Source organism: Syngnathus typhle, linkage group LG2, assembly GCF_033458585.1.
Source record: "Syngnathus typhle isolate RoL2023-S1 ecotype Sweden linkage group LG2, RoL_Styp_1.0, whole genome shotgun sequence".
NCBI lineage: Eukaryota > Metazoa > Chordata > Actinopteri > Syngnathiformes > Syngnathidae > Syngnathus > Syngnathus typhle.
Genome location: NC_083739.1, coordinates 3,641,380 through 3,656,129, shown reverse-complemented (window position 1 = coordinate 3,656,129; position 14,750 = coordinate 3,641,380). Strand labels below are relative to the sequence as shown.

Genomic DNA, 14,750 nt, shown 5'->3' with positions numbered 1-14,750 from the left:
GGTTTGTGTCTTCAGAACTGAATTATATCGCCCCCCCAGTGGCCAAGCTTGCGCACACCAGACGGAGTTGCTATAGATTAATCAAGATACGCAAATTCTTTACATTATATTGAATTATGATCATAGGTTTTATTCAAGATTCAAGATTCAAGAGTTTTTTATTCGCCATGTTTGAGCGTGCCAAACAAGGAATTTGACTTCGGTAGAAACACACCCTCTGTTCAACATTTAGGTGACTAACAACATTCAGGACATGTGAATAATGCAAAAACAGTGTAGACAAATTCAAGAAGGTGTGAGGAGCAGGATGTTATTGCACAGTAATGTCTCTGAGACTCTATGAGTGGTGTGAGTTCATCAGAGCAACAGCCTGGGGGAAGAAGCTGTCTCTGTGTCTGCTGGTTTTGGCGTACCGAGCTCTATAACGCCGTCCGGAGGGGAGTAGTTCAAACCGGAGGGGAGTAGTTCAAACCGGAGGGGAGTAGTTCAAACGTCCAATAAAGTACATTGCAGAGTGCTATTTCTTTTTTTTTTTTGAAAATACACAAATTGTTGCTTTTCAGGGTCTGGCACGGATTAATGCCATTCCCATTCATTTCAATGGGGAAATATGATTTAAGATGAGCGTTTGGCTTGGGCGGGGAACAAATTCAGGTCGTATTTCAAGGCACCACGCAAGATTTTAAAAAAACACTCAACAAGGTCTACAAATATGGCAGTTTGACCTTGCTTCGATTACACGGGGCAAAGATGGAGGATGCGTTCATTGTTGGAAGGTGTAATGATCTGAAAAGGTGCAAATTTAAATGCAACACTGACTTTTTGGGAGAGAAGGGTTTTGGGGTGAACACATGACTACAAGTAGTGGAGTGACAGCAACTTTTGGGAGTGTTTGATGTAACCCTGAAAACATCTCCCGCTGCTCACTATAAAATACAACATGCACACTGGCACTGTGCACACAACGCACAAAATATTTCTCAATAAGTGACATCACACACGCACACACACTGCATGTCTCCTTGGGATGCATAAAAATCGGTCCGACTTTTAAAATCTCTTAATTTTCAAAAAAATAGAGCCGAGAAGAAAAGTTAGTTATCGTCCATTCGTTAAGGTAGGAAGGAACACTCTGGGTCGCTAGTGCAATGCCTCTTGCGTGGGGAAGGGCGGCGGGGTGGGGGGGGGAGACGACTTTCTCCGGCCGCTCCGGAACCGCCGCCGAAACGAGGCTCAGGCTGACTGAACAGTCCACGTTGGCATTCAAAATGTGGCTGTAGTTTGCACAAAGGCAGAACCCGAGCTTTTCATTTGTTAGTGTTTGGTAGATAAGTGGTCCTTTGTTCCCACATGGCAGTGAAATCTCCTGTGCCTGTAAAAGTAAAAAAAAAAAAGAACAACAACTCCCTGCTCCTCCACTGCAGTGCTGAAATCCCTCTCGAGATACTTCCTTGAATTGGGCCCCCAAGGAAACGCGCCCGCCGCCCGTTTTACTCCCAACGTCCTCTACTCGGAAACAACTGGGTGTCCCACAAGTCGTTGACGGGCGTGTGTCTGTTGGGCGTTTGCTGTTTCCTGGGGGCGCTGTAGTGGGAGGGCGCAGGGGAAAGTATTTGTCAGTCCATCTCCAGGTCCATCAATTTGTTGCGTGAGCGGGGAGTGTGCGCCATGTCGCGGCAGCAGCACTGGGCGCAAACCAGGCCCAGGACCAGCGAGAAGAGGCCCACACCTGCAGAAAGTACAAGAACTCAAATGGAACTCTTTATTTTTTAGGAATTCCTGCTGCTGTTTTGCGTGGTTCCTTCCGATGACTCAATATTTGCAATTTTTATGAACAGAGCCGCTTATTTATTGTTCTCCATTGCAATGCCACATCTAAACCTAATTGATGTGGAAAAAAGGATATACCGTATTTTCCGGACTATAAGGCGCACCGGACTATAAGGCGCACCTTCAATGAATGGCCCATTTTAAAACTTTGTCCATATATAAGGCGCACCATTAATGCATCATGTCAGATTTTTAATCCAAATCAAATCATTCTCCATTTTATCTTTTTTATTTCAACTTCAGATGCAACAAATGACTTTATAATCACAAAATAATGATCCATAGTCTTTTTGATTCATGATTCATAGTCTTCAGCAGGCCACTTATGCTTGATTTCATGACACAATGCTTCGGGCCAGTTTGAATTTAGGAATTTAGTCCATATATAAGGCGCACTGTCGGCTTTTGAGAAGATTTTAGGTTTTTAGGTGCGCCTTATAGTCCGGAAAATACGGTACTCAATTTAAGATGCTCTGTTTGTTTTACCGATGTGCAAGTCCCCGCACGACACACCAGAGATAAAAAGCCCCCCGAGCTATGACTTGTGACAATTTCATGTGTACTGCAGAGTACACGTAGAATACACACACAATTCTTCTGAAGACTGTTCTCCATCTGCCTGCAATATTTCTATTAGTATTGCAGCATTTTGGAATGCACCCAGCGAGAGCGGCGCCACTGCCAACTAAGCAGATTTGACTGATTTGCGTTACTAAAGTTCAGCCTGGCTCGTTCTTGCCTCGCTGAAAGCCACAGCACAATAACAACAGGAGCTTTTTTTTTTTTTTTTTTTGTGTGTGTGTTTGTGGCAAGCGTGTATGAATGTGATTTTACCTATTGATGCTGAAACGCCATACAAGAGGGGCAACTTTAGGGACTCCCACACTGCAAAGCAAACAAGAAAGCAGAAGAATTGGTGAATTTGTGTCTGGAACGCAAAATGTCATATTAAGAGTGCGCACACTCCTTACCGGCAAATCGGACTGTCAGGAAGATTCTGGAAGACGTCAACTCCCCGGCTTGGGTCCAGGCCCCCGTGGAGGCAGACAGGTACCAGGGGGTAACCACACAGTGGTACTCGCCGCTGTCACTACAAGACAAAAACATGGTGGGATGTTTATAAATCACAAGCAGTGGTGGGAAAAAAAGACTCAGATAGGACAATGACCAAAATGTACAAAAAAAAATGAGTGATGGGAAAATGAAGCTTTGAATTTGCTTCATGAAGCAGTTATATTTCTTGACTCCTCTAGATGGCGCTCTCTGTTCAATATTGGGGTCGACACGCTAACTTTAGCCGTTTCTTCAAACGGTTCATTTAAACAACCACTTGTGCGCCAACACGGATGACGACTCACCTGTCATGGGCGCCGTGGACGTTCAACGTGTACGAGTGCGTGTCCTCACGTTCGATAGAAACGTCACTGGAAGAGTTGCGATCCTCTTTACGCACAACCCCGAAGCGGTCCACGCTGGCTACTTGCGTCGTCGTCTGCCCTCCGCGAAGTCGTGTGAAAAACCAACGAATCTCATAGGCTAGGTGATCTGAAAGAAACACAGGCAGGCAAGTCTTTGAAAAAAATAATAACCATACCTTGACGTTTCAATCGGACGTGTGAAATTGATTACTAATGAACGGGGACATTTTTGATGAGGGTGATTTTTAATCTCAGGCTTTCCTGTTCAAAGGGCAGGTGCGTCTGTTATCCCTCAAAATCCCCTCGAAGCGGAGACATGCTGTCAAACCTGGCATGATCTGCGCTATTTATGCATCTTAAGAAAAACATTTACCGTAATTTCCGGACTATAAGTCGCGTTTTTTCTCATAGTTTGGGTGGGGGGGGCGACTTATACTCAGGAGCGACTTATATACATATATATGTTTTTTTTCACTTTTTTGGGCATTTTATGGCTGGTGCGACTTATACTCCGATGCGACTTATAGTCCGAAAATCGCGGTACGTGCAAGAGTCACGTTTTAGAACGGCAGCTCATTTTGGTATTTTGGACGCAGCCGTGACGAGTGACACGCACAGATCCGTCTGAGTCTTCGGAGCAGCTTAATCATGAACATGTTCGTGGGGGGCGTGTTTTTTTTTTCTTTGCTCCTCTCCCAGTGAAGGAAATAAAAGTGATGGATAGGCAGCATAAGAAAAAGGATGCCGCTGATGACAAATGGAGGCAAACAGGGATGAGAGAGAATTATGATAATCGATGTAATCGTTGGAGGAGGGGGGGGGGGGAACTAATTATTTCTAGAAGGGAGGGAGAGCGAGCGAGAGAGCGAGCGAGCAAGAGCACAAACTAGTCATTAGTGTGTCAGGGACAGGAACTATTAGCACTGTGGTGCCTCCTACACACTGGCGTACACACACACGTACCCTAAGATGCATTCACAAACATGCAAAAACACACACACACATGCAAACACAGACACTAAGAACGAGATGACACCTTCGGCAGCCTCTGTCATTTTGGAGACAAATAGACAATGCATTTGCAAGCGACAACATGAGCAAAAGAAAAAAAAAAGGCAAAACAATGATGAAAACTATTAAGAGACAGTGGGTGTTAGGCGAGAAAATGATGGATGAAGAAACGAGGTGGATGAGAAGAGAATGGAGCAAAGGAATAATGATGAGGACAAAAGTGAAGTCACCCGAAGCCACGTAATGAATCACATCTCAACTGCTCCCCGCCACGTTTGTTTCTTAAAGGGGAAGAAATCAACCCCCAAATTATTCTTTACTATTGTGCCCTTCCCCCACTAGTCTAAACACAGCAATCTGGTTAATATTGAGTTTGTGGAATATGAGTTAAGCAGAAAAATTCACCCGTTTTTATCCATAACAGGGGAGCGGCCATTTTGGCACTTGCTGTCAACTGAAAATGACATCACAGTTGCCAGGTCTCAACAACCAATGACGGCTCAGCTTCAGAAGAGTGGTGAGCCGTGATTGGTTGAGACCTGACACCTGGCAACTGTGATGTCATGTTCAGTCAAGAGTGGAAAGATGGCCGCCCCTACGATGGATGAAAACGGGTGGATTTTGCCTTTTTAAATTCATATTCCACAAACGAAACATTAATAAAAACATTGCACTGAACATATTATAAAAAATTTTAGGGTTGACTTGCCCTTTGAATGGCTTTCAAATTCAAGCGTTGTGGAAAAAAAAAAAAAGTGGCGGTACTCGTCATACAATGGCCTTTGATTTGCTCTTCAGACTGAGAGCTATCTTGAACACTCACTCAACAAAATGTCTTGACACCTATTTAGTCAATTGTGCCGTGTACTCGTATAGCTGCCACAATTAATGGATCCGCTTGACAGATGGAGCCAGGATTGATTATCATTGAGAGGATAAAATAAACCAGAAGATAAAAGTAGCTGTAAATTACAAAACAAGAGCATCGCTAGAATGGCTGTGAATTTTTCATTTCACATTTATGCATAAAAAGTAACAACAGTTCTACAATAAACGGACTGAAATCCAAAAATGTAAACACCTTAATCTTGATCAGACATCCACCTACAGTGTATCCAGAAAGTATCCACAGTTTTACTTTTTCCACGTTTTATATTACAACCTCATCCCAAAACAGAATAGTATAATAGAATAATAGCCACCAGGGGGCAGTACAACACAGCACAAAGACAAGCAAAGAAGAGTTTCACAAATACTGTTTTGTAAGCCCTTCTGTGGTGATTTGCTTCTTGGTTAGCATTAAGCTAACTGACTACATTCTCTGCTTTGTTTGACAGTACCCTTCAATTGGTAGCTTGAAGGTTCTTTTGAGAAATATTCACAATGTGCCAAACTGCTAATTGTTATTTATTTAAAATGTTTGCACACAAGTCAAACACAAAAATCATGTTGTATCAGGTTGTATGTCAAAAAAATTCAAGTCAGGTATTTCGATGCGTTACCGAAAAGATAAACATTCTAGTCTTGAAAAGATGACTATCTGCCTTTCTTGTTAGTGATCAAAGACACATTTCGCACGGTAACACAGATCTGGTCTATGAAGTGAGCTTGCTTGTTTTTGGTGAAGGGCAAGCGTGGTCGAGGAATGGAGCTATATTTAGCAAGCTTGGGCTTTCTTGCAGTTTGTCTTCTCTTCCCCCATCCACTACCGTCTTTGTTCTTGACAGTGGCGATGACTGAGAATGCGCAGCGAGAAGGGGCGGATGGAGCTGGAGGATTTGGAATACTTAGTGAGTGTAGAGATTATTTTGTTTATCACTCAAGTCCCAAAAATCATCAGTGGGGAGTCATTTTGGGAGGGGTGGGGGGACACCTTGAGCTTCGAGCACCGCTACTTCCTCCTTCAGGCCTATCCGAGAGTCATCCAGCAGGCTGACTCACTGCTGCGGCCCCATATGGACCCACCGTGTCGGTCCTGCTACATGAACGCACACATTCCGGAGTTGATAAGATGAATGCATTGCCCGCTGACTTTTTCCACAGCGATTTGATACGGTGGAAATTTTTGAACCGTACTATGGAAAGCCGATTGTGAGCAGTGACCTTGTTTTGGTGCCGTAAATGGGCGAATGTGCAAATGTTTCAAGTAGATTGAACAATTGCTTTGTTTTTACACATCTGGCGAGGGATTTTTTTTTTTTTGGTCATATCACGAGTACGCCTACAGATTGATGATGACCTCCGAAGGTACAACATAACTGACTATTATACGAAAAATCATTTTGTTTTGACTGCTTAAGATTAGTATTCATTTCTCAGGATTTTAACATAAAAAAATAATGTTGCCTTGAAAGTCAGTATATAATGTGAAGCCCAAAAATACGGACTCAAACTAAATAAATAAAACATGCCTTTGAGTATGAGATGACATTTGCCACAAAAACAATTGAGTTAAAAATCTTCCCATTTTTAGCCATCTCAGGAGGCGGCCATTTTGTTTTGGCACTACCGCTTGCTGTCAATTGAAAATGACATCACAGTACCAAAAGGGCTCGGCATGCAAAAGTACAAAACAATTTTTTATTTTATCCATATTTGAACTAGCATTTTTTTTTAATCCCATCCCTGATGTAGTGTATGTTAAGCACGATGAGCGAAATAGAGGAGGGTCCAGTCAACCCGGTTAGAGTCGAACTTCAAGTGCAGAAGCTTGATTACACGCTTTAAAGTGATGCGCTGGCTTCATTAAGCGGAGAAGGAGCAGCGTCGTGATGGCAAGTGAGAACGCCGGCGCACCTCTAACTGACTATCTGGCTCTCGTCTGAGCTCATAAAACTAAAATGGCTGTCTGCGGAAATGAAAACAGCCTGATTGGATTTCTCCCGATTAATCCCCGGAGAAAACTCCGAGGCTCCAAACTGCCTGAAATTCAAACACAGACACGCAAAAGGCCGACAATTACCACACACGCTTATAATGAAAATGGCTGCGAGTTCTCCGCGCCATAAAGCAGGGCGGCGCTGGCAGAGCGGAATCCCGACAAAAAGATAAAAACACCATTTAGCCTCTCGGAAACAAAGCTGCCGGGCGGCGATACGTCCCTCATTAACTGCTGAGCGCTGAAAAAGATCTACAGTAGATGAATTCTGCTTCATGTCTGCTCGCTATGTGGCCGCTTAACTAAGAGTTGAATTTGATATTTTGATATGCTGTTTGAGGCTTCCTTCAAAGTCTTATAGCCTCCTTTCTCTACCCCACTAATGGAGCGAAAATCATTGCATTCTTCTTGCTGTTCAGGATCCGCTGAACGTATTTAATTAATTGTGTCGTCACTCTTCTTTCTGTTGTTTGCTCTTAATTTACTAGTGAGATTGCTTTGGAATTACAAATAAATAAAGCCCGAGGCGCATGAAAGTTGAATCAAAGGGTCGGCGTACGGAAAAGCAGTTTATGCCACCTTGGTTGAAAAAAAGAAATAAAAATAAAGTGGCGCATATTGCATTAACGTGAAGGGAGACGTTTTGCAGCGTGAACAGAATTAAAGTTTATTACTGTAAATCAGGTTGAGATGAGCGGTGATGATTTAACAGGTGCCAAGTTGCTTCAATGAATCCATCCATCTGTTTCCGGGGTTTTTTGATGCTTATGTAATCACCCACTTTTGAGGTTCGTGGAGCTCCTCCAGCAACGGGACGAAATCTTTTCCGAATGGCAGTGTTTTTGGACATTATCGCATTGCTGGCAAAAGTATTGGTGGGACTCGTCTTCTCCCTCTCAACGAGACGAATACCGTCCTTCCTTTCCCTCCTTCTCGACAAGCTCACCCCCCCCAACTTTTCACAGCGTTCTCAAGCCTCCTCTGCCTCCATTTACTGGCTTGGCTATTCACCACTGTTCACTTTAACAGCCTGTTTAGCGGCCTCCACTTTTGCCTCATTCGCTGCCTCTCCACATCAGCAGCTATTCTTTCGCTAGCTCGTTCCCGTCTCCCCGGCCGGCTAACGGAGCGTGAGATTGGCTAATTAACGGCTGCCTGTCGCCCTAGCAAAGACAGCTGGGTAATTTGGTGAGAGTGGAGAGGAAGGCGAGAAGGAGTCAAAGCAGCAGAAGCAACCAAAGGAGGGATGATAGACTTTGTGAGCCAAAGATGCGGTCGTCAGAGGCGTTCTCGAGCAACAATTTGGCAGGTGTTAATCACCTGCGAGGAGAATGTCACTGAGGGCGAATGAATGTTTTTCGCTTCCTTTCCACGGGAGCCATATCGGAGGGAGAGATGGAGGAGCAGCAGTTGCACCTTTTGGACCTTTCTTATAAAAGCGATGGAAGAAATGGTATCCAGCAAATAGCGAGGATTGCGATAATAACCGCTCTAACTTTAATCTTGTGTTCTTCGAAAAGCCAAAAGGCTCGCAAGATGCACGGCGCTTTTATCGCCTACTTTCACAAATGTATAAAAATAGGGAATGAAATGGAAAAGCTGACGTTTACGTGGACAAAATTCCATTAACCCGACCAGAGTTTGGATTAAAATTACGATCGGAGTAAATCAGTCTGACAAGCGCAGATTGACGAAATATAGCGGAAATAGTCAAAGCCGTAGCGACGTACATCGCTTCGTCCGTTTCTAATTTAAATGTTATTTTGCGTATTCTTCCCGTTTGCACTGTTAGGTGGCGTTAACGATTCCTAATGGAGCTGCAATGTCTCTAAAAGTCACCGTGGAAACAAAGCCAAAGTGACAAAGCAGGGAATTAGCCGAAAAGACAAATTGACACTGCAGAGAATTCGAGAATTTATAAGCGAGAATAAGGAAAACCAAATCTCTCAATGATGACATCAGCAGTGGTAAACAAGATTGCCGTGCGTCTTGAACACACATTGGCCTGACTGCCAGAACATGCCAGTCATTCCATTTGCAAAGGGCAAGTTAGCAAGTAGCGGCAGGCTGGGAGGGCACATCAAACTCAAACTCCAAATAAGCGTATTTATTTTTTCTTGTCTCAGGAAATTTGGAAGATGTTGAAAATTCAGGGAATTAGCCACAAGCCATGCTAATAACCTACAGGCTATGCTAATTGCTAACTTAACCTACGATTGACACGCTGGTGTGTTTAATAGTTGTTTGTTTTCACATTGGCAAAATTTCTATTTTGACTTTAGAGATCTTCTCATTAGAGTAGATGCTTGTTTTTTCTTGAATCAATGTAGCTTTAGGTAAGTGGCTCCTACAGGAAAAACTATCATTGTGAAGCGGTGAGCGAGACTCCAAATGTGTGCACACGCCTTTGTATTAATAAAGCTCATAAAAATTAAAAAAAAACAAGCTCCAACAGGAGAGCATCCGCATTCAGCGCACCCTCAGGAATGTATTTGTCCAGTTGCTCAACTGAGTTACAAATGATGAGTGAACATAAATGATTACAAAAACACTACCGGTGAACATTTAGTCATCGCTATTTGTCAGAAAATACACATCGTCCAAGAATTCAACTGACTGTACTGGGGGAAAGAGTTTGTCCCGTCTTCCACATGGTTGGAGAGAATTTTTGTCCCAAGTATTATTTGATTCCACTGATGGAGGAGCCAATCATTATTCGAGTGGCCTCTGTTGTTTTGTTGAAGGCTTTTTTTGTGCTTGGCAGTCAACACTGTTCTACCAGATGGAGGACATGAGACTGAGTTCTACAATCGCTTGTTTGAAACTGATTAGGAGATGATTTGTGTTGTCTGAGGTGGAAGATTCTCCTGTCAGGGTGAGAGGCGGAACTCTGCGGGTATGACTCATTTTTGCTCTATGGCAACGTACAGCACTTTGTATGCCGCGGTAAATACGTTTTTTCTTTCATTGTAGATGTAAAAAAAAAAAAAGAAGCTAGTTCGGAGCCTTGACCCCTGGGGATTGTAGCTGGAGGCCGAGCTACAATCGATGAATGGAATATGGTGCGGGTGTTGAGCGAGTCCGAGTGTTTGAAAGCGTTGATGCCATCATTGACTGCTGTGCAGTGAAAGCCAACTGATATGGAAGCAGCAGGGAAAAGGAGTTTCAGCTAATGCTCTCAAAGCAACTCGTAACGATTTCATTTTTTGCACTTAAATTTTTTTGGAATGCGTCAAGGGATGATTGTAAAGACTGATAATGGGAGTACATTAAATCGAGTTTCCATTTACCGTGTTTTCCGCACTATAAGGCGCATCCAAAAACCTCCAATTTTCTCAAGTGCGCCTTATAATCAGGTGCGCCTTATATATGGACCAATATTGAGCCACTCCAGCAGGCGTATCCAAAGTCCGTCCCGCGGGCAAAATGTATATATTTTATATATGGACAAAGTTTTAAAATGGACCATTCATTGAAGGTGCGCCTTACAATCCGGTGCGCCTTATAGTGCAGAAAATACGGTAGTATTTCTATGCGGCGCAGGTTTGTAAAATTATTTAATATCTATCATGTTTGCGCATTGACTAAAAAAAAAAATCCCATAAGCAAGTTGCAAATTGCGCATAATAGCCGCTAGTTATTGTTCGTGAAGCCAAGACACCTGAGGAAGCAAAAGTTTGGCAAGCTAAATTGGCACGCCTCACTTTTTGTCACATGACACCGAGCCACTTGCTTAACATTCAAGCCTGTGCTCCACTCAATCTTGTGACATTCGTCTACTCTGGGAATTTTCATCTGCAAAACGGGCAGGAAAGCAACTAGAAGTCCCTTTTACCGACCGACCTGACGCGTCAGCGCTTTCGACACGATTAAAGAACAAAGTTGCTCCGAGGGATTACGAACGTCCAAATTAATAATTATCATCTGAAAGTAAAAGTAGTCAATGACATTGGCAGAATCTACTTCCTCCCTGGCTAGACGTGACTTTCATGAGCAGTTTCAAATGCAAAGCAACATGTTTGCATATTCTATGTACAAAGAGGAAATCCAAACAAGACTACGAGCGACGTGTTTGAGTCATTTGCTGGAGGGATTTCTGGTAGAAACCATTGGACGGCTGGTGTCGTAAAGAGGCGAGATATGAGGAGCAATGTTGACAGATGGGTTGAGGGAGGCAAAGGAGTGGCACATGAGCTCATGCGACATGTTTACATTAGCGCAATGGGTGCGTGAGGATGAAGGGGAGAGAGAGAGAAAGAGAGAGAGAGAGAGAGAAACTGGATGGGTCTTTAGTAAGCAGAAGGGGATGAAGGCAAGGCTACATGGGAGATGAAAGCAGTATGCCAAATATATCGCGGGCTGGTAGGGGGATGGAGGACACATGAAACAAAATCAATTCTTTGGAGCAGTGTTTGAAATAGTTCTGATACAGTGAGGTGAACATGCAGTGTCTTACGATATCATTGGAGTACCGTATTTTCCGCACTATAAGGCGCACCTTCAATGAACGGCCCATTTTAAAACGTTGTCCATATATAAGGCGCACCGGATTATAAGGCGCACCTTCAATGAATGGCTCATTTTAAAACTTTGTCCATATATAAGATATATACATTTGGCCCGTGGGCCGGACTTTGCACACGCCTGCTGCAGTGGCTCAATATTGGACCATATATAAGGCGCACCTGATTATTAGGCGCACTGTCGGCTTTTGAGAAAATTGGAGGTTTTGAGGCGCGCCTTATAGTGCGGAAAATACGGTAAATGCAACTTGTTTTGATAGGGATAAAAATGGTCAGAGTCAATGACTTAATGGCGTCTGGGTGTGTACGTGTGTGTATTTGGCACTTTTAAACGCAGAGCATTTTTATTAGCAGTGCCGCTGACTGACAGGTGAGCGCGGCACATATGCAAATCGCTGTATTTCTGTATCTGCGAGCGTGCACGATTTGGAATCACGCAGGAAAAATAACAAGCACGAAGCGACTGATTTATGACTAGTAGTTATGAATGGGGAAAGTCATTTCGCACAGCACTGGGTTATCATTTTTTTATTGACTTATTATTTATCATTGAGTTATTATTTATCATTGTTATTTATTATTATTTTGTGCGCACTCTGGTTGTTAAGACTAAAATAGATTTTTATTGAGGGTTGGGCTTCCGGGGATGACTTTAAATGTATGTAATGTAAGCCTGTGTGTGTGTGTGGTACCGGTCTTTGGTGAGGATCCGGAGATGCGGAGGGAACACTTCATCTTGGCTGTCTGCCACGGGTAAACAGTACTGGTGTCTGAATGGATAGCAATGGAGAAGGAGGGTCCTGAAAAAGAAACAAAATGTGTGGATGAACTTCAAGACAATCATTAACATCATTCATTTAATCCGATGGACATTATGAAGAAGTATCGATCATATTTTTTTCCATGACCGTTCACCTGTCGACATTTCAGTTCTGTATAATAACAATGATGGTGATGTTTTTCAAGGGTGGGGGAGGGGCGGGAACCCAGACACAAATTGGGGCCCCAAGGGTGGAGAATCGGACCCAGGTTGTAAAAACAGACCTTGACCCTTTGAAATTCTTTCGGACGGCGATATTGAAAAAAAGAACACCGGTAAATCTTTTTGGGATGGAAGAGGAATGTTTTGGCTTTGGTGATGAAGGATGAACACATAATAGAGCAAGATCATCCGAAATTATCCCTAGCAACACTGTGACCAAAAAACAGAGAAAAGGGAAGCAGCAGTGGAGATCTTTGTAGCCGGGGTAAGTGGCCAAAGGGCTTCACTTTGAAGACGTCTCAGAAAGGGAGGGGGAGAAAAATCCACAATTAGGTGAAAGAAGCCTCTCTCCTCAGAGAAAGATTTGCTTCGCTTAGCTCCTCCTCCTTTCATCCTTCAGACATTGTTGGTGCGTTCCTCAAACAGATGCACCTTTCCTCCATCTCCAACATTTGTTCTGACGGGCCTCCCGTTCACATCAAACAAAGTCAAGCAGGCCAGGGATGCGTACGTGCAGAACAAACTTGTTTCACGCTGAGATCCATTGACAAGTGCGGCCGCTCGATTTGCGCGAGCCTTTCCATTTGACCAACGTACCGTTTTCTTGGAAGTCGATCTTGACTTTGTTGGACTCTGCGCTCGTGGCTCTGGTCCACGTTTGACCCGGCTGTTGCTTCGTCCACGCGGTGATGTCACACCAGTAGAAACCTCGATCCGACAACTGGACGCCTCCGAGGCGAAACCGGAACTCAGCTGGGCCGGACTTGGTCAAAACCAGACTGTCTCTGAATGGACGGAAAGGAGATTTTTTTTTTTTGGAGGGACGGGATGAACGGTAAACCACGATGGCGGCGCTACGCACCTCCTGTTTGGGTCTGTGGCTCCGCCGTGCTGCACGACGCTGTCAGGGCTGAGGGTCATGATGGTCCTCACGTTGCTTTCGGGGCTTTCTTGCGATTGGACCAGCACCGAATAACCCGCTTCGCCGAGGTTCTGGGTCACCACCGTGCAGCTCATCTCAAAGGTAGCGCCGCCCACAGAAGCCTCACGGACGCGTTTGGCTACCACGTTCAGCGAGGGACCTGGGAATAACCGGCGGCGGATCAATGAATGGATTTGTCAGCTTTATGAAAGACATGATTCAGCCTGAACGGAAGGGAAAAGAAGGAACGGTCCTAACAGGAAGAGAAGCAATCACACCATGAAGTCATTTTGAGTCGGAGCAGATGTGCGTGCCCGCAGAGCGACGCTATTACATCATGGCTCAATTAGCTCGAGTAAGGCCATAAAGTTCGGCGTGGGGAAGTGGGGGAGGAGGAAAGATAGCGGACAAAAGATCTGTTGAGAGACTTCCTCTGAAGTTTGGAAATGATATCAATGAATTTTGGACATTCATTCATCAGATCCAACAGCAGGGTCACTAGAACGAGACGGCATGGGATTTTTTTTTTTGGACACTGGACATGACATCACAGAGTACGACTTTTAGTTTTGGGATAAATAATAAAGAAAAGTTGCGGGATATATGACTGGATGATTAAAATAATCACGATTGAAAAACGATTTTTTTCCATTGATGTCAATTTAACCGCTCATATCTATTCTTGAAGACTATTTGAGTCAACTAGAAAGTGACCTTGTGGACATCATGTGAAATTCAAGACTCTTGTATTTTCCCTCGGCGAACATCCACATCTTTCGACGCATTTTTGCACTCAGTGAAGCTGTGACCTTATCTCATTGTCATATTTATTATACATTATTTATGTATTATATATTGAAGTTCACAACATGGGGAACCTGATCTTTAAAGATAGCGGGAAGCCAAAATAATTCTCGCGATTAAATTTCAATTCATCGTGCTGCCCATATGTCAAACCTAAGGATGGATACGGCCCGGCACATCATTTATTATGGCCCGCCGAGACAAATTTTGCATCGACTTTGTGTCATTACAAAAATTACAAACTGTCTTCACTTTTTAAAAATGGAGACATTGCTAGCAATTTTTATTACCATTCATCTTTTTAAACTATCTCTCCGATTTCAAAACTAGTTATTCGTCAGTTTGTCGCGTAGGCTATACTGTAAATAATATAAGGCGAGGG

At 43.6% G+C, this 14,750-nt stretch overlaps 1 protein-coding gene across 1 annotated transcript in view; it reads right to left on the bottom strand.

The window, feature by feature from the left end:
- Positions 1-497: 497 nt before the first annotated feature.
- Positions 498-14,750, bottom strand: part of ptgfrnb (prostaglandin F2 receptor inhibitor b) — a 32,455-nt gene continuing 18,202 nt past the window's right edge. The window contains exons 9-15 of the mRNA XM_061298531.1: positions 13,505-13,724; positions 13,240-13,427; positions 12,353-12,460; positions 3,189-3,375; positions 2,802-2,920; positions 2,665-2,715; positions 498-1,729 (exon numbers count right to left, since the gene is read on the bottom strand). Coding sequence (XP_061154515.1) covers positions 1,617-1,729; positions 2,665-2,715; positions 2,802-2,920; positions 3,189-3,375; positions 12,353-12,460; positions 13,240-13,427; positions 13,505-13,724 — 986 coding nt within the window. The 3' untranslated portion in view covers positions 498-1,616. The remainder of the gene's footprint in view (positions 1,730-2,664; positions 2,716-2,801; positions 2,921-3,188; positions 3,376-12,352; positions 12,461-13,239; positions 13,428-13,504; positions 13,725-14,750) is intronic.